Raw genomic sequence first — 17,647 nt, 5'->3', positions numbered from 1 at the left:
GAAATTCCTCCCCGGTTTAAATATTCATACAGCTCCATATCAGATGCTTTAAGATATAAATGCGAACATATTGGGAAATTTCTCGACCCAAATTGGCGATGTTTTACAACTAGCAAGAGTGTATACAATTAAAAAACACGATAAACGATAATGACGAAAGACAATACCGGCGACAAATACGCAGTCATCACAATTGGTGATGAGAAAAGGTTTCATGCAACAATTTCAGAGCTTGGTGCTACTTTGCTTGACTTAAAAGTAAATAATCAATCAATTGTTCTAGGGTATCCGAAAATACAAGACTACATTTCGGATGGGGACAATTACATTGGTGCTACTGTTGGTCGTTATGCTAATCGTATTTTCAAAGGTACCTTTGATTTGGAAGATGGTCCTCATCAATTGACCGTGAACAATTGTGGAAACACGAATCATAGTAGTATCAGCTCTTTTCACCTCAAGAAATATAAGGCATCTCCGGTTGAAAATCCTCTCGAGGACGTTTACATTGTTAAGTTCTCGTTGTTGGATGACCACACGTTACCTAATGAATTTCCAGGTGATCTAGCAGTTACGCTAAAGTACACATTGAATGTCGCCCACATGACTCTGGACATGGAATATGAGGCAAAATTGGTTAATGGAGAGGCTACTCCTATCAACATGACGAATCACACGTACTTTAATTTGAACAAATCTAAGGATGAAAAATCTATTAGAGGAACAGAGGTTAGACTTTGCTCTGATAAATCATTAGAAGTCAGTGAAGGAGCACTAATCCCTACTGGCAAAATCATTAAAAGAGATATCGCTACTTTTGACTCTCCCAAACCCACCATTCTGCGGGATGATGGGCCAAATTATGACTATGGTTTCCTTATTGATACAAACAAAGATTTGAAGGTCACAGACTCAGTGAGCGTAAACAAGTTGGTCCCAGTTTTTAAGGCTTATCATCCTGAATCACACCTCTCTTTGGAAGTTTCAACAACAGAACCAACTGTTCTATTTTACACAGGTGACAATCTGTGTGGCAATTTCACGCCAAGGGCTGGGTTTGCAGTTGAACAAGGTAGATATGTTGATGCGATCAACCGTGATGAATGGAGAGGTTGCGTTCTTTTAAAACGTGGTGAAGTATATACTTCTAAGACTCAGTATCGTTTTGAGATATAGATATAAATTCAGAATGTCTATATTTATAATCTCGCCTTGTTTGTCTGTAAATAAAGCACTTTATGAGGTGGCATTGTCTGAAAAGAATTTCAAATGGACAATCGATAGTAGTGATACAGAAATTGTCTCAGTCACTTCTTTGCTGCTTGAATCAGCAATTTCCTTTAAACTTCAATAAAGACCAGTTGATGTATTGCTTTACATAAAACAATATCCTTTTTTGGTCGTCCAAAATTGAAAACGAATAATTTTTTTATGTTTAGATAATCTATTCTCTTTTCCTACATAAGTAATAAAACGTCGACCACTCTACTTTCAAAGGAACATCCAAGTTCTCACAATGACAAACCTCCTTCAACTCATTAACGAATGTATCCGCAATATCCGGCTCATGTGGATTATCTTTTGTCCAAGAAGAGTATAAGCTCCAACTTTTCACAAACTCTTTGAATTGATTCAAGGTGATAGTTGTTTGCCAAAGGAACTGATTTTTTTCAGCAGATACTGTTGATGCCTTAGTATCTGAAGGACTGTAAATTGTTACCTCAATATCCTTGAATTGGTCTGATAATAAAGAACGTAGTTTTTTACCACCGTAATTTAACAAGACTTCCCGTTGGTTGTCGTCCAGGTACCTACCCATGTAATTTTTGCTCCATCCATATTTGTAGTATACGTCTAAGGCTTCTGGACCAACGTCCACAAATTCCGGCTGAATATAAAACCAAAATGCAAAAGTCCCATCACTTCGTAATATGGAGGAAACTTGGTGGAATAGCTGCTCGAGATTACACCAGTGAATAGCTTCCGCACTGATAACCATATCCACAGTTTCTGGCTGAATACTGGATAAGTCTTCTGCAGCAGAATTAATAAATTTGATCTTGTTGCTCAATTTAAGTTCATTTTTTACCTTCTCAGCAATGAAGAGCATGGCAGAAGAGGGGTCAACGCCAGTGACTTCCTCGAAATATGGTTCGAAGAGGAAAGTTGCTTTTCCTGTACCACATCCAATATCTACCAAACTTTTGCACGGACCTTCATGAAATTTCATGATTTCATTGACTAAAGATAGGGGATAAGAGGGACGCACATCATTGTAATGCGATGATTCGAAATTTTTGTCTAAATAACTTGTCTTGGGCATTCTAAATTGATTTCCTTTGCATGAGGCCGGCCTTTAAGATAAAGCCAGAGTAAAAAAAAGTTGCTTGCTCTTTTAAGATGTTTCTCTTCTGTGCGATCCTTAGGACGCTAAGTTGGCTGCTAAATATAGACTGATAAAATTAAATCTAATGAAAATTTCTTGAATAGGGACGGGGCAAGTAGAAATTCTCCCTACATTTCTGGGCTACTAGCTGACTGTGATAAAAAATTGACCCCATCACATTTAATCTACACGAGAATTTTTACACTTCTAAGAACTTATAATCGCAATAAGTAACCCTTTTAGTTACTTTGCGTCGCTTTTTTCTTCTCTCTAGGAAATATATTGATCAATCTTCAAATAAACCCTGGAGCCACCTCCAAAAGATAAAGCATTCTTTCGTGCTATTTTAGGACGAGAACTACAGTGTTTTCCTCTAGTAGATCGACATGTACGTATATTCAGATAGTTAACAATGCCCAAATTAAATATGCAAAAAAAGGCCCCTAATTGAACCAATTCATGTGATATAAAATAAGCAGGATAATGATACAAAAGGGCCTCCCAACATGCACAATATCGATCGTGAAAATAAATTTAAGGAGTTTCCATCCTTTCTTGAGAATAATCATGTCAGTCACGAAGACCAAAACACTGCAATTAAGTATCACTTTGTCCTGCACCAGTTAGTTAGAGCCTGCTTGGCTCTTATATATGAGGAGTGATGTAATATCTAAGCCAATTGTGTTGTTATTATTGAAGAAGTGTTTTTACGGGTGAGCTGCCATGCTTGACCAGTACCTTATCAGTACGAGTTTATATTCATTGTCAAGACAGATTTCCAAGAACAAAGTTTCTTCGATAATTTAATGTTTCATAAAAATAATAAATAAATCTAATAGGAATTGTAAAGTATGTATCTATATGTATACGTTGAGAGAGAAAACACATCTTGGAAAAAATTGTCTTTTTTTTAGGTGTTTAATTGTTTTTATCATTAATTCAAGTCAGCAACAGTTCTTGACCAGTTGTCATACTTGGTTCTACCGTATTGGATATCCGCAATCCATTGCGCGACTTGTTTGGTCAATGCACCACATTGTTCACCAGGTAATAATGGAACATGGATATCTTTGTTGTTCCAACCAATTTCCTTGATGGGCGAAACGACAGCAGCAGTACCAGAACCAAAAGCTTCCAATAGTTCACCTTGTTGAGCTCTTGTAGCAACCTCAGTAATGGTGTAATAACGTTCGTTGATGTCCCATTCTTGAGGGTCTAGCTTATCACGAGCCAAAGTCAAGACGGAATCTCTGGTAACACCTTCTAAGATAGTACCATCCAAAGGAGCAGTAACCAATTCTTTCTTTCCGGTTACTTTGTTGAGGAATACAAAGAACACATTCATGGTACCGACCTCGGTAATGTTCTTTTCTGGGCCGAACAACCACAGATTTTGTTGGTAGCCTCTTTCAGCAGCTTGCAATTGAGGCAAAATGCATGGGGCATAGTTAGCACCTAACTTTTTGTCACCAACACCACCTGGCCAAGCTCTTGTAGCATAGTCTGTTGCTTCAAGACGTACAGCTTTGAAACCAGTCTTGTAGTAAGGACCCACTGGAGAAGTAATGACGTAAAGAAGAGCCTCGGAAGGAGTACCGACACCTAAACCTTTGGACGTACCAATCATCGTTGGTCTAATGTATAACGAGTAACCGTTTCCTTGTGGAACCAAATGCTTATCCTGTTCAATCAATTTTCCTGTAAGCTTGATTAATTCTTCGGATTCGAAGGTTGGTAAACAAATTCTAGCAGCAGACTTGTTCATACGAGTCATGTTCTTGTCAGGACGGAACATAGTAATGGTATTTTGAGGAGTTCTGTATGCTTTTAAACCTTCAAATAACTCAAATGCATAATGGAACACACAAGCAGATGGGTCGAGAGACAAATTTCCATAAGGTTTGATGTGTGGAGCTCCCCAACCTTCTTTGGCAGACCATGGGATGGTCAACATGTGATCTGTGAAGGTTTGGCCAAACACTAACTCTTCATTTGGTCTTGGCTTGGATGGATTTGGATTCTTGGTGATTCTCAATTTGGATGCATCTAGTGGAGCACCAGTGGCAAGCGTTCTGATGGAGAATTTCCCCAGTCTTAAGGAGTGTCTTTGTAACATGTTTCAGTATGTTAAACTCTTGACTAGCTTATCTTCCAAATAGAGGGTATACTTGCGAGGGTATGGAATCGTTGTCACTAGCTTTCTTTATAGTGCCATTTTTTTTCAAATGGGTTTTTTTCTTCAAAGCCAAAACGCCGGTACCGGCCACCATAATAGGAAAAATTTGACTCATAATAGAAGTAAATACACAACAATAAAACCTCCAAGACTAACTAAAAGCTAATGGATGAGCAATAACGGCAGGTCTACGCAATCTGCCAAGAAAAAATTACTTCGGACTCACCCCTGTAAAAATTCATTCGTCCTGTATACAATTGACGCAGTAGCTATCCAACACAACCTGTAAGCTTTACGGTTTAGGTGAGAAAACATACCATGCGGTTCATATTTGAAATATCTAAATTGAATACAGCCCATAGCGGTGACTAACAATCAATTAACAGAAACTACTGGTTCAAGGTTTTGGCTTTCCAAGTAATTTTATCATCTTTTCGGTAGGTATTTTTACTTCGGTTTACTCCTCTAGAAGACCGGTTTACTTATTTGAATCGTAGTGAAACAAATCTTTGTCTGTAGTGAATAGGTACACTCTTTCATGTCCTCGATATGGTATTTAAAGTTTGTAGCCTCCCCACGTGAGTTATCAAGAGATTTACTCGTGAGTGGAGAGCTTTTTGAATTTCTTTTTGCAGCATCTCTTGTCTTGCCTAAACGGGTGTTCGTTTGCTAAATAGTGATGATATTGGCATATTTTTGTTACTGAATCCTCTTCTTTTCGTTGATTTTTTCACTTGATTTCATAATTTTCTTTTTCTTTTCGTATTATTTTTCGTTCTTTCTTTTTTTGATATCATAATCATGGGGAACTTGTCATTAAAACAATAGAAGGTAAATAAAGTAAATAGCCAAGCGTGCACCGATACGAATCAACTAGAAGTGACAGAAAAATGGCATTGACTATCAAGATAGGGACCCTAAACGATAGCGATCAAGGTGCGGTGCAAGAGGGCACGAAAAATGGCTTTAGTTCTCGAGAAGTAACTCCCACCGAGGAAGAGGTTTGTGATGACGTAGTTCTATTGTGGAAGGAAGAGCCTGGGACAGAAGATGCTACGATTCAGCACCTTTATGACAGGATTGAAGAGAGAAATCAAACGTGGAAACTAAGCACTTCTCGTTTCCGGAAAATTTTGAACCAGCATCATCTTTACGACACTGACCTGGAGACAGTGTCGCTATATAAGGGCAATATTCATTTTCCTGAAACCCTAGATGCTAATGCCAAAGTTAGAATACAATTTATTGATAGCGAGCAAGGAAGGGGCCTTTTCGCCGAGAAGGATTTTTCCAAGGGCCAAATCATCATAAAAGAAAATAAACCTATTGTGTATGTCCCACCATTGGATAAGCTTTTTTTCATTTCTAATGGGAAGGCATGTGCTCGATGCGGTAAAGCGCTGTATGATTTGACACAGCACAAAATTATGGTTCATTATTTGGATTGTGAAGTCTGCAAGGCAATTTGGTGCAGTGAAAAATGCAAAAAAGCACACGCATCTTTGCATGAGCTGTTATACCATTCATGGAGATCAAATAGAATTGATATCCTTCATGCTGGTAATTGGAAAAGATTTGTCAACTACTGTGAAAAGTACTGTTTCACTGCTGCCTTCTCCATTGGCCTTATATATGGATCCATGCTTTTAGATACCACAGGCGAAGTCAAAGAGCGATGGGATCAGTTAGCAAGTGTTTCACAAAGGGTAAGAATAAAATTAAGAGACGCTAGTGGTATTGGTAGTACGTTTAATTTAATGAATGGTACGACTGTACATACGGAAGACGGATCCAATAATGGCACTGAAAATGGCATTGAGAAGAATATTGATGACGAGATTGTTTGGAAGAAGTGTTATGAGTTATTTTGTGGAGCGTTTCCAAAAGCTTCTGAAGAAATAGACTTGGAAAAGTTCTTAACCATGATCGGAACGTTCAATATCAATCAATATAATGGGCAAATATACCGTTGGATCTCTTTTATAAACCATGATTGTGAACCGAATGCTTATATCGAGCAGGTAGAGGAGCATGAGGAATTGAAGTTACATGCAAGAAAGCCAATAAAAAAAGGTGACCAAATACGTATTACGTACGTTAATCCTTTACATGGCGTAAGGTTGAGACGTAGAGAACTGAGAGTTAACTGGGGGTTTCTATGTCAGTGCGACCGCTGTCAAAATGAGCTGTCTACTTTCGAAAGAATTCCAAATTTGGAAAAACAGAGTGCAGATACTAATTTAGCCGTGCAGGAAGTTGATTCTAACGACAGCGGTGAAGGCGGCACTAAGAAATCGTCAGGTAACCGAAAATCTTCTATGAGAGGGGCTCAACCAGACTTAAAGGAAATACTAAAAAACGGAAAAGAATTTGAATTGGACATACCAGAAACAGTTGATACTCAAGGTAATGTAAGAAAAACCTCAGTTAGGTTTGACTCAAACGTTTCAGTTGCAGTGGACGAAAGATGAGAGAGAAACGTATAAATAGAATCACTTTAATTGTTGTTGTTGTTGTTGTTGTTGTTTGTTATTGTTTTTTCGTGATATGTATATACATTAATATTAAATATAAGAAAACAAGGAAAAGAAACGATAGTGAATTTCAAGTAGCAGATAAAAATGAAATTCAAAGATTTGGTATAGACAGCTAAGAATAGCAGAAGAGAATAACAAAATAAAACATTGAATCAAAGGAAAATGATAATCCTAGACGGTCACATAAAAAAATAAAGAACTTCAATAATGGCTAATAGTGTGATTTTTCTCCGTTAATTTATACGCGTAGGCCCATTTACCGGTAATTACGATAGTTGGTTTTCTTGTAGTGTAGGTTGTGGTAACTGTGGGGTAGAGCCCATGGATGAATGTGGCACAGTGTTGATTTCATGTTCTAAGTTCGGGATGGGTACGTCTGGTCTAGCATTAGCAACCGAATTTTGATGTTGTTGCTGGTGCTGTTGAGCATGGAAAAGCTGGTGTTGCTGTTCTTGTTGACCTTGTTGAACGTGCTGCGCAGATGATATAGAAGCACCTGGAGTAACAGGAGTTGTAGTTGACGAATTTTCTTGTGGTAACATAGCTAATGACTGTTCATTTATTGTGTTAGGATTCGAATTGGCAGTGTTCGGGTTAGAATGTGTTTGGGGTGAAGAATTACGAGGTGGTAATTGCTGCTCACATAAAGGAATACGGTCCTTCAGGTAACGTATTAAAATCGAATGTAAATCATCCCTCGTGAATGGCTTGGCCAATATATCGTTCATACCATGCTGTAAATATGTAATCAAATCTTGATTCATAATGTTACCGGTCATAGCGATGATAGGTGTTTCGTTATCAAAACTTCTGACAATAGATGTTGCTGTAGCACCATCTAGATTAGGCATGACAATGTCCATTAAAACCAAATCATACCTGAATTTTTCTAGCGTTGAAATAGCTGAAAGACCATCAGTAACAACTTGAACAGTGCAGCCATATTTGCGTAAGAATTTTGAGCATAGTTGTATAGACACAGCATCATCTTCTACCAATAGTACATGGAAACCTTTTCGTAGTGTGACTGTGGTTCCTTGAGCATTTGGTGTTAAACTATTCTCATCAGGCAAATTGGGAAGTTGTAACGACACTGTAGATGCGGCTGGAGACGCATTGTTGGTATTGTTATTACTGTGAATGGCTGCGGTACTCATTCGATTATTAGCATTACCAGCTGAATTTTGATTTCCATTGTCACCAAATATTGGAACTTCAATACCGTTATTTGCCAGAGTGGAACATAAAGTATTGAAGTTGTTGAGCAAATTTTCGTTTATTGTTTTGAATGTTATTAAGCTTTCAATAACTGTATTATATTTCGAATTCAATTTCTGTAACTCTACCTTAGTGGCATAACTCTCCATTTTGGACATATCCAGCTCCTTTTGCAGCTTGTCTACTCGCCTTCTTAAATTTCCAAAGGCGTCTTTACTTACCGTATTGCTTAATAAAAGTTCTGTGGTTGATTCATTCAAGAGGGATCCTGAGAGGTTGTTTGGATTGGCACCTTCACTATTGAAATGCAAAAGAGCCTTTTGCGACTCGTCCAACAGTACTTTCCTTTGTGCCGGAATTTTCCTCTTGATGTTATCTAGACCTTTTCCGTAGTGGACTCTAAATTCTGGATGCTGGAATTCCCAACTTTGTTCTCCATACTTACATTTTTGTCTTTCTTCAGGGCTCCTCTTAACTTTGTGGAAGTCGTACTTATTTAATTGCCTCACAAAGGAAGCAAAATTTGAATGCTTGAAATGATTGGGCAATATATGCGTAGTGAACTTTCCTGTGTCCAAAACGACAAAGCTTTTGCCATTCTCAGTCCAAGTTACGATGTCAGGATACTCGTTGTTTTCCAGTATCCGGAAAAGCTTCCTAACAAATTCATTTGCGGGTGCCTTTGAACCTGGATTGGTACTACCGCTATTGACGTTTGCTCCTGATGGTGGAGCATCATTAGTCTTATTGTTCATGTGCACCATGTCAGAAGAATTATTTGGCTGTATTGTGCTCATCAGTCGAGATCCGTTCTGCAACAGATCCATTCCTAAAAGATCTGTAGTCGAACTATTCTCGGTTGTATTATTATTATTATTATCACCAGCAGTTTTGTTAACGTTGCTATTTATAGTGGAAAAGCTCATAGTGGCTATCAGAAGTAAAGCAACGAAAAAATAGGAATAAGAAACAATCAGAAAACAAAAAGAAGAAAAATAAGAGAAAAAAAACGTCTATAATAGTCCTTTAATAATACAGTAATTTCGTTGTTCTTTTGCCGATCTTCTTGGATAGACAGAAGGTTCTTTTAATGGGCGAGTTTTGCCTATGACCCAAACGCAGCAGTAAGCCTAGATAGGATGTTCGAATATAGTAATGTAACCAGGAATACCAGTATTGTGCTAGTAAAACTCTTGACAAACGATTCGAATCCTGGAAGCACTTTTAATCTTGTCACGCTTGATAGGATGACAGTTAAGTTTAATAACGCTGTCTAAATCCTATTCATTGTCTCAAGAAAGAAGAAATTCAGAATTTCGGAAAATCCATTTAATACTCATCGATGAGCCTTGCCCGCACTCATAGCATCCTTTCCGAAGTACAAACCCTCTAGTCTACGTGTTTGCCCTTTTTTTATCTTCAATAAGCCCTGAATAAAACAATATTTCTTTTTCTTTTTAGGAAAAAAAAAAACAACCTATATTTATTGTACAGAACTCGAGACCGATAGTAAACTTTTCCCTCAAGCCCTAACTGAACAAAGATGAGGGTCCAATATGTCAAAGTACAATGAAACGATAGAGTACAACTGATGATTATGAACTGTAATAAACTAGAAAGTGGTAGGCACAAACTATTTTATTTTGCAGTATAAATAAAACAAAATTACATACATACTTTCCATATATATATATAAATAGGAGAAAATGGTTGAATAAAAGGATAGATTAGTAGAAGATACAAAGGAATAGAAAGTAGAAATAAAAGTAGAAAGGTGGGGGAAGAAGAAAGAGAAAAGACAGGAGAAGAACAAAGAAGTGAGTGAGAAGTCATATTTCAAATCTGCCACTGACAAATTCATCATCCATGTGTTGGTCACCATCGAAGTCTATGTGGGAGTGATTATTACTCATGTTTTTCTCTTGGTTGAATCCATCATTGATATCCTCGTCTCCGTCATCATCAATGACATCTTCATCTGGAGGCAAGTTTGGATTTCCCGGGATGAAAGAACCTGGCTCCATAAAGTATGAGTTTTGCAAGAATTTGCGGTTGTTGTTGACATGCTCATCGATGGCAGACTCATCGACAAACGTGAAACCGGCAAACTTGGCTTGCATGGCGGGAGATAGCGGCGTAGCTGTCATCATAGGTTGGTGCTTGTTCATATATGAGGTGGAAGCCGTTGTGAATTCCGGGTCAAAATTAGAAGTATCGGTTTCTGAGACTAGATGTGGTTTGAAAGGTGGTGGGATTTTTTTCTGTTTCAAGGCCTCCCAATCGATATCTGCAAAAAATGGATGGGCTCGTAGCTCTCTTCCATCATCAATAGCGCCCAGTCTATGTTTGGGGTTTCTGTTCAATAACCCCTTCACAAATGACCGACCTTCTTGTGATAGCACGTCTCTAGGAAATTTGACTTTACCGAACGCAATTTTTTGGTACATTTTTTGATTATTTTCGGCAAAGAAAGGGGACCAACCACAGCACATTTCGAATATTAATACACCTAATGACCAGAAATCAACCATCTTAGTGTAACCAGTTTCATCCAGTAATAATTCAGGCGCTAAATATTCAGTGGTACCGCAAAATGTATTGGTTCTATCCTTCAAGTCAGCCTTAGAGAGACCAAAATCACAAAGAGCGATATTACCGTTAGCGTCAAGTAAAATGTTTTCTGGTTTCAAGTCTCTGTAAACGATGTCATTATCGTGCAAATGTTCCAAGGCTAAAACTAATTCAGCAATGTAGAATTTGGCCCTATCTTCTGAAAAACGACCCTCCTTTTGTAAATGCCAGAATAATTCCCCTCCACTCATATAGTCAGTGACTAGATATAAATCTGTTGGTGTCTGAAAAGAAAATTTCAATCCAACAATAAATGGAGACGATTTGGACGCAGTAGTGACTAAAATATTTCTTTCGCCGATGGTATGAGCGATTTCATTTTTTTTAACAATAACTTTCTTGGAAAGAACTTTCATTGCGTAAATTCTTTGTGTGTCCTTCTTCTTAACCTGATACACCTGGCCAAATGTTCCCTTACCAAGTAATCGAAGAACTTCAAAATCCTGTGGACCATAGTGCCTTTTCTTTGTTTGCTTGTAAGTCCATTTGATTAAGATATCACCTGACACAACCTCATCAATAACACGAGATTTTAGGTTATGCCATTGGTGTTGAGAGGCATGTGCTAAATTATGAATCATTGGATAAAGTCTAACCTGGCCTAAAAACATATGGTCGTGAGCAGCATCGTAAACAGAAATATCTAGTTCTGAATGGGATCCCAGAACGTCAAATGTTGTTTTATGATGCCATATTGGATGCGAACTATCATTCTTTGGGTCATTAGAAGAACCCGAAGAAGAATTAGAAGAACGTTTGTTAGAATCGGCCACTGAAGAGCATGAGTTTAGTTGATCCAGCTGAGAAGATGATCTGTGTGTATAAAGGGGTTTTTTCTTCAAATGCTCTTTTATTGATGGTAACTGAGACCCGTTCCAACCACTGTTGTTGTTATGACGCTGGCTAGCGGCGTCAGGGCTCGTATTTTCATTATGGTGACTATGCTGGTTTTGATTATGCTGGTTTTGGCTGTTGTTGTTGTTATTGTTGTTGCTGGTGCCTAGTGATTCAGGCCCATTGGAAATGAACTCTGAACTCTCAAAAGTACAAACTACATAAGGTTGCGAGTTCTTTGATCTTGTGACCAGATCGCGCGCTTCTATTATTGTAACTTCTAGTTTTCCTCTAGGAATATCAGTGTCTGGACCATAGGCTGCTGCTGCTGCTGCTTCCCTTTGATTTATTGATAGTGAAGAGGTGGAGGAGAGAAGACATTTGGTGGTGGAACTAGAGGAGAAGTTATCATCTTCAGAATTATGTAAAGAATGGCCATTGGCATCAGCATGTACATTTCCAGTGTTGGTTTCCTCCTGCGAAGTCGTGATGATCGTCGGGGTGTTGCTGTTATTGGCTGGTGGTATTCCATTATTCATCGACTTCATTTGAAAAAGAGCATTTTCTGACGTTATTCCTGTGGTGCCCATCGCGTATAAGTCCTGACTGATAGCAGTGGTAGGTGTTGCAGTGTGTAAAGTAAAGTTCGTAAACAAGGCACCATTATTCGATGAAGTGCATGGACCGCTGGATACCAGTTTACATGGGTATCTGTTAAAATTTTCAGAGTTGTTGCTGTTTTCGTTTTCGTTTTCATTGTTCTCTCCATTTGGATGTTGATGTTGAGAGCCAAACCCGGTATCTTGATTCGATGATTTTGAAGAAAAAAAATTCATCATATCGTGTATTCGTAACTTTTTTCTTTGTTTATATGCTTAGTCTTGCTAGATTTATACTCCTTTCAAACAGTTACTAGAAAGCAAATTTTGTACTATACCCTATTAAATAGATGCCCTTAGGTTATTATGTGAGTGTGGGTAAAATTTTCGATAAAAAGCGAAGAGGGGCAAATTAGGGAAAAGGACCACGAAAAGGGTATATAAATTGGAAGAGAGCAGAAAAGAATAAGCAGCCGATAATTATTGCAGAGTTAATTGTAACTATTTTCAGAGTACTTGCAAAGAGCCTTGAATGAACAAAGAATTAAACAGAAATGAGAACCTAAGCGACCAGCGAAATGGATGAGCTGAACACAACAATCTGTGATATATTGGACCCGTTATGTGAATAAGAATGCCCTAAAGGATCAGAATATGCAAAAAGAACCGTTATCGTGAATGACCGATCCACCTTTTAAGCAACAAGCGAAACCGATGAGAAAGAGATAACAAGCAAATAAGCTTTTTTGATCAAGTTTACAGTTTAAAGGCGAATTTTTTCTTTTTTTTTTTTTTTTTTTTTTTTTGACGGTTTTACCGAGGGTAACGAAATTATTTCACCATTATCACTACCTAGTGCTATTATATAAAAGTTGTAGAGGTATATCTAGAAGAAAAGTGACTTCATACAAGAACTAGGTTGATGATGGGCGTGCATTTTATCATGAGTTGTGAAAGGTCATTGATGCCCATATCACCCAATGTTATCGTAGCTTCTCTCGTATTATTCAAAATAGGCATGAGGTTGTGTTTCTTGATTTGTACCTTTCCATGACGGGGTACCGTACGTCCGTTGACAGCGACTACTCTGTAAAGATACGTGGGGGAATATAAGCTTGCAGTGGTGTCGCATGCATTCGAGCAAATATCCTGACGGGAGATGTTGTGGAAAATCGATGCAGTAATGAAATCACCATAATAATCAGTTTGGTAGATTTTCAATTTTTCGACAATCAACCTTGATCTACCTCCAAATGTTTCGAATGTGATGACTTCGTTGTCTAAAATTGAGGGAATCGACTGATGGAAACCAGGAAGATCGAATAGTAGTTCGAAAGCTTCTGTGGTGGGGATGATCTGGCACATGCTATACTGTGGATTCGACCACCTGTTGTAAAACTGAGGTTCCAGCTCAATTGCACTAGAGTTATGCATGTGCAAAGGTTTGATCAGTGTAGCTGCGAAGCGTGTGTCAATTTCAAATAGTCTATTAAAATTGCTCAGCATGGGAGAATACCAATACTCATTATCAATTACATGACGAGGCTTCATTGAACATGTGCCGGGAATTTCAGCATTAATTTGATATTCAGGTATTACACCAGCAACCTCTTTATCTGGCTGGTCTTGTTGGAAGATTGATTTTGCGAACCCTACAATTCTTTGGCTTAATGTATTCACTTCAGCTTGCAGTTCCTTATCTTTTCTCTGGCAGTTCTCTAAATGGGAGAAGTAAAGAGAGTCCATGAATTTATGGTTCCGCTTGTAATTGGATCTCACCTCTTGTGACAACCACATTGGATGGGCCTCCGTACTGAAAATCACATCACTCGCGCTATCATGTAATTCATTCTCTTCGTCGAATAATAAATACAAATATTTTAATGTTTCACTCAAGACGAATGTCTCCATTCTATCTTGCATTTCGCCTGTGATGACATTTTGGAAACCTGCAAACCCGCAGTTGGATTTAAACCGCTGTTTCAAATCGTTCAGCAAGTGAACACCAATATTAAGGTAAAACGGGTCCTTTGTAGCTCTATACACAAAATAGGTTGATTCGAAAAATTCCGGTCTTAACGGGTACCACTCCAAGGGAAGAATAGTGCTCAAAGAAAATGGTGCCGATCCGTCTGGCGAAAACAATGGGGAGGAATCCATAGGGTTGAAGTTCCACCTTTCAGGGATACTACCGAATGTGTTCCATATCTTCAAATATATCAGATGGTTCGCTACAGCATCATCTAAATCACCGGCCAGTACCTGTAAACCGGGGAAGAATGCACTCAAAGAATCAATCCAGGGAACAAACAACTGTCCTGTTTCAGCCATTACATTCGCGAAAAACCAATCGTTTTTACAGTTAGTTTTCAACGACTCGTATGCCATGTTCCAAATGTCCATTAATTCCGAGTCATCAAACAATACAGCACCCTTTAAGGCGTATTCAAAAAATGAATCGATTGAGGCGCCAACGCCACTCATGGGTGTGTATGGAGTTAAATTTTCAGGATGAAAAGACATGGGTAGTAAATCTAAATTGGTTCGGAGAGACCATGTCTTGTCAAATGCATACCTAGTTACTTTTTCATACTTTGCATCACCTGTCAGGTAAGAAAGAATGGTGAATTCGAACATTGGGGATGCCATAGCTGCCACATTATTCTCTAGTGCTGAAGAATCGGAAATATCAGGTAAATTGGCCATTCGTTTGATGTTTCTTCGTGGTACAGGTAGTCCAGATTTTGTCAAATACGCCGGTAAAAGCCTATCAGCCATATTTTGAGCCAAGCGTAATAAAGATCCGTCATACTCGTCTTCTAAATATACTGCCTTTGTGGGATCCGTAGCATATAGATGCGATGAAAGAAGTGATCCGATAACACGTATAGTAGTTTCAAAGACTTGTACGGTGCAATCGACATTAAAGTCTTCATCCGGAAAAGTCTCTTCAACGAGTTGGACAGCTTTCAAAAATAGCGGTCGATCTTGCAATATAGCAATAGTGGTCAACGAATCAATCAAAGTGATGGTGAAATTGCCCAAAATATCATTAGTAACTCGATCGTCAGGGTCTTCAAAGTTTCTCTTCTTAGGCACACATGAAATTGGTCTCACTTCATCATATGGGTATCCATGCTCTAGATAGCTGTCGAAACCAAAGTAAAACAACTCCTTTACTTCCTGCTTGTAAGCCTTAAGCTCTTCAGAAGTGAATGAGTATGCATTGTCTCCGCACGCGACTTGATTTAGTTGCAGGAGCAGCACTACTAGCAGCCACAAGCAAATAACCATTCTATTTCCTCGAACGTAATCGATTCATGGAATTGTGAGCTTGTCATTGTTGCTCTTGATTCGTTTACATTCACGCCATCAAAAACGCGTCCTTCTCTACTGCTTAACATTAATAGTTAATAAAACATGCCCATCGCCGACAATTACCCGTCTTCGCGACACAGCTAAGGTCTAAAAGACTTTAGCAAATGAATCAATCTTGCAACTGTGTTAAAATAGTATAAACGGTGAAAGCAATATTGTACTGAATTTATCTTTCAAACTGTTGTGTGGATATTCTCTTCTGGCATCATCCTTTTTGAGACTGTTGTACATCCACACATTTCCCCCCAGACATTCTTTTTTTAGTGAAACATAATCGCCCTCTTTACAACGCGAAGGCCCTTTGCCCTCTTTTTCCGCCGATCAGCAACACAGCGTCCCTCTGTCTGTTTCTTTGGTTTTGGACCGGCCCTTCCAGAATTCCTCACTGAGGTTTCATCTACCCAGCCTGGAACGTAGCCGGGGGCTTGCTTAGAGACCTTTCCAGAGTGGTGGAGGATAGCTTCTCGGAGTCCTGGAGTTTGCCAAACCAATGGACTGTGTGAGAGACGTGTATCGTTTGGTTAGTGCAATGGCACCGTTCTTCACTTCTCTGAGAGTTGGAGGTCTTTGAAGTTGGTTTATTCCAGTAGTTAGTTGAGTAGTTCTTACTGATTAACTGAGAATTTGCTGTTTTCAATTTTCGAATTAGGTTGACTAAGTACAGCAATAGATACATCACTATTGAGAAAAGATGGCTAGAGGACCGTATGTTGATTTATAGCTAAAGAAGTGCAGAGTCACCAGACAGGATATGAGTTTCTTTGAAGATGAGCAATGTTTCATTGTGCCTGGACCATAGATTTCACCGTTATGATTATACGAAAAAATGATAGTACATTAATAGAATTGTGTTCATCCCTGTTAAGAATAGAGAATTTTAGTGGGAAACTTTATCCTTGTTAAGTAACAGACAAAAACTTTAGGATATTTTTACTAACAAGAGTGCGTTCAATACTATTATTACGATTTTTAATTCAGAAAGAAGCATCTAAAGAGATTAGCAGCTCCACACCATTGGTTATTGGACAAGTTGTCCGGTTGTTACGCCCCAAGACCATCTGCTGGTCCACACAAATTGCGTGAATCCTTGCCATTGATTGTCTTTCTAAGAAACAGATTAAAGTATGCTTTGAATGGCCGTGAAGTCAAGGCTATCTTGATGCAACGTCACGTCAAAGTTGATGGTAAGGTTAGAACCGACACTACCTACCCAGCTGGTTTCATGGATGTCATCACTCTTGATGCCACCAACGAAAACTTCAGATTGGTGTACGACGTCAAGGGTAGATTCGCTGTTCACCGTATTACCGATGAAGAAGCTTCCTACAAATTGGGTAAAGTTAAGAAGGTCCAATTAGGTAAGAAGGGTGTTCCATATGTTGTTACCCACGATGGTAGAACTATCAGATACCCAGACCCAAACATCAAGGTCAATGACACCGTCAAGATTGATTTGGCTTCTGGTAAGATCACCGATTTCATCAGTTTCGATGCCGGTAAGTTAGTTTACGTTACTGGTGGTCGTAACTTGGGTCGTATCGGTACTATTGTTCACAAGGAAAGACACGATGGTGGTTTCGATTTAGTTCACATCAAGGACTCCTTGGACAACACTTTCGTCACTAGATTGAACAATGTTTTCGTCATTGGTGAACAAGGTAAGCCTTACATTTCTTTGCCAAAGGGTAAGGGTATTAAGTTGTCCATTGCTGAAGAACGTGACAGAAGAAGAGCTCAACAAGGTTTGTAGACATTCTAGATTTTGTTTTCTGCCCTCTTCGTCTTTTGTTTAATATGAATAAATTCTAAATCAACTATATATATGTATATATATACATATATATATATATGTGTGTGTATATATATATATCAACTATAAAAAAAGTGA

General features: G+C 38.5%; 8 protein-coding genes across 8 annotated transcripts; 3 read left to right on the top strand and 5 right to left on the bottom strand.

The window, feature by feature from the left end:
- Nucleotides 1–150: 150 nt before the first annotated feature.
- On the top strand, nucleotides 151–1,176 carry SMKI08G2520 (aldose 1-epimerase superfamily protein; the record flags this gene model as incomplete). The annotated part of the gene is made up of 1 exon (XM_056223070.1): nucleotides 151–1,176. One exon carries the CDS (start codon nucleotides 151–153, stop codon nucleotides 1,174–1,176), a length of 1,026 nt encoding a protein of 341 aa, XP_056082698.1.
- Nucleotides 1,177–1,444: 268 nt separating this feature from the next.
- CRG1 (S-adenosylmethionine-dependent methyltransferase) lies at nucleotides 1,445–2,323 on the bottom strand (the record flags this gene model as incomplete). The annotated part of the gene is made up of 1 exon (XM_056223069.1): nucleotides 1,445–2,323. The coding sequence occupies one exon, from the start codon at nucleotides 2,321–2,323 to the stop codon at nucleotides 1,445–1,447; it is 879 nt and encodes a 292-aa protein (XP_056082697.1).
- Nucleotides 2,324–3,320: 997 nt separating this feature from the next.
- On the bottom strand, nucleotides 3,321–4,502 carry BAT1 (branched-chain-amino-acid transaminase BAT1; the record flags this gene model as incomplete). Its single annotated transcript, XM_056223068.1, has 1 exon — nucleotides 3,321–4,502. One exon carries the CDS (start codon nucleotides 4,500–4,502, stop codon nucleotides 3,321–3,323), a length of 1,182 nt encoding a protein of 393 aa, XP_056082696.1.
- A 950-nt stretch (nucleotides 4,503–5,452) lies between these two features.
- Nucleotides 5,453–7,033, top strand: SET5 (S-adenosylmethionine-dependent methyltransferase; the record flags this gene model as incomplete). Its single annotated transcript, XM_056223067.1, has 1 exon — nucleotides 5,453–7,033. One exon carries the CDS (start codon nucleotides 5,453–5,455, stop codon nucleotides 7,031–7,033), a length of 1,581 nt encoding a protein of 526 aa, XP_056082695.1.
- A 332-nt stretch (nucleotides 7,034–7,365) lies between these two features.
- Nucleotides 7,366–9,243, bottom strand: SKN7 (kinase-regulated stress-responsive transcription factor SKN7; the record flags this gene model as incomplete). The annotated part of the gene is made up of 1 exon (XM_056223066.1): nucleotides 7,366–9,243. One exon carries the CDS (start codon nucleotides 9,241–9,243, stop codon nucleotides 7,366–7,368), a length of 1,878 nt encoding a protein of 625 aa, XP_056082694.1.
- A 903-nt stretch (nucleotides 9,244–10,146) lies between these two features.
- Nucleotides 10,147–12,621, bottom strand: SCH9 (serine/threonine protein kinase SCH9; the record flags this gene model as incomplete). Its single annotated transcript, XM_056223065.1, has 1 exon — nucleotides 10,147–12,621. One exon carries the CDS (start codon nucleotides 12,619–12,621, stop codon nucleotides 10,147–10,149), a length of 2,475 nt encoding a protein of 824 aa, XP_056082693.1.
- Nucleotides 12,622–13,284: 663 nt separating this feature from the next.
- On the bottom strand, nucleotides 13,285–15,675 carry MNL1 (alpha-1,2-mannosidase MNL1; the record flags this gene model as incomplete). The annotated part of the gene is made up of 1 exon (XM_056223063.1): nucleotides 13,285–15,675. The coding sequence occupies one exon, from the start codon at nucleotides 15,673–15,675 to the stop codon at nucleotides 13,285–13,287; it is 2,391 nt and encodes a 796-aa protein (XP_056082692.1).
- Nucleotides 15,676–16,918: 1,243 nt separating this feature from the next.
- Nucleotides 16,919–17,509, top strand: RPS4B (40S ribosomal protein eS4; the record flags this gene model as incomplete). Its single annotated transcript, XM_056223062.1, has 1 exon — nucleotides 16,919–17,509. One exon carries the CDS (start codon nucleotides 16,919–16,921, stop codon nucleotides 17,507–17,509), a length of 591 nt encoding a protein of 196 aa, XP_056082691.1.
- Between the last annotated feature and the right edge of the window lie 138 nt (nucleotides 17,510–17,647).

Source organism: Saccharomyces mikatae, assembly GCF_947241705.1.
Source record: "Saccharomyces mikatae IFO 1815 strain IFO1815 genome assembly, chromosome: 8".
Classification (NCBI taxonomy): domain Eukaryota; kingdom Fungi; phylum Ascomycota; class Saccharomycetes; order Saccharomycetales; family Saccharomycetaceae; genus Saccharomyces; species Saccharomyces mikatae.
Note: the sequence above shows the minus strand (reverse complement) of the source record. Positions and strands in the feature narration are given on the sequence as shown.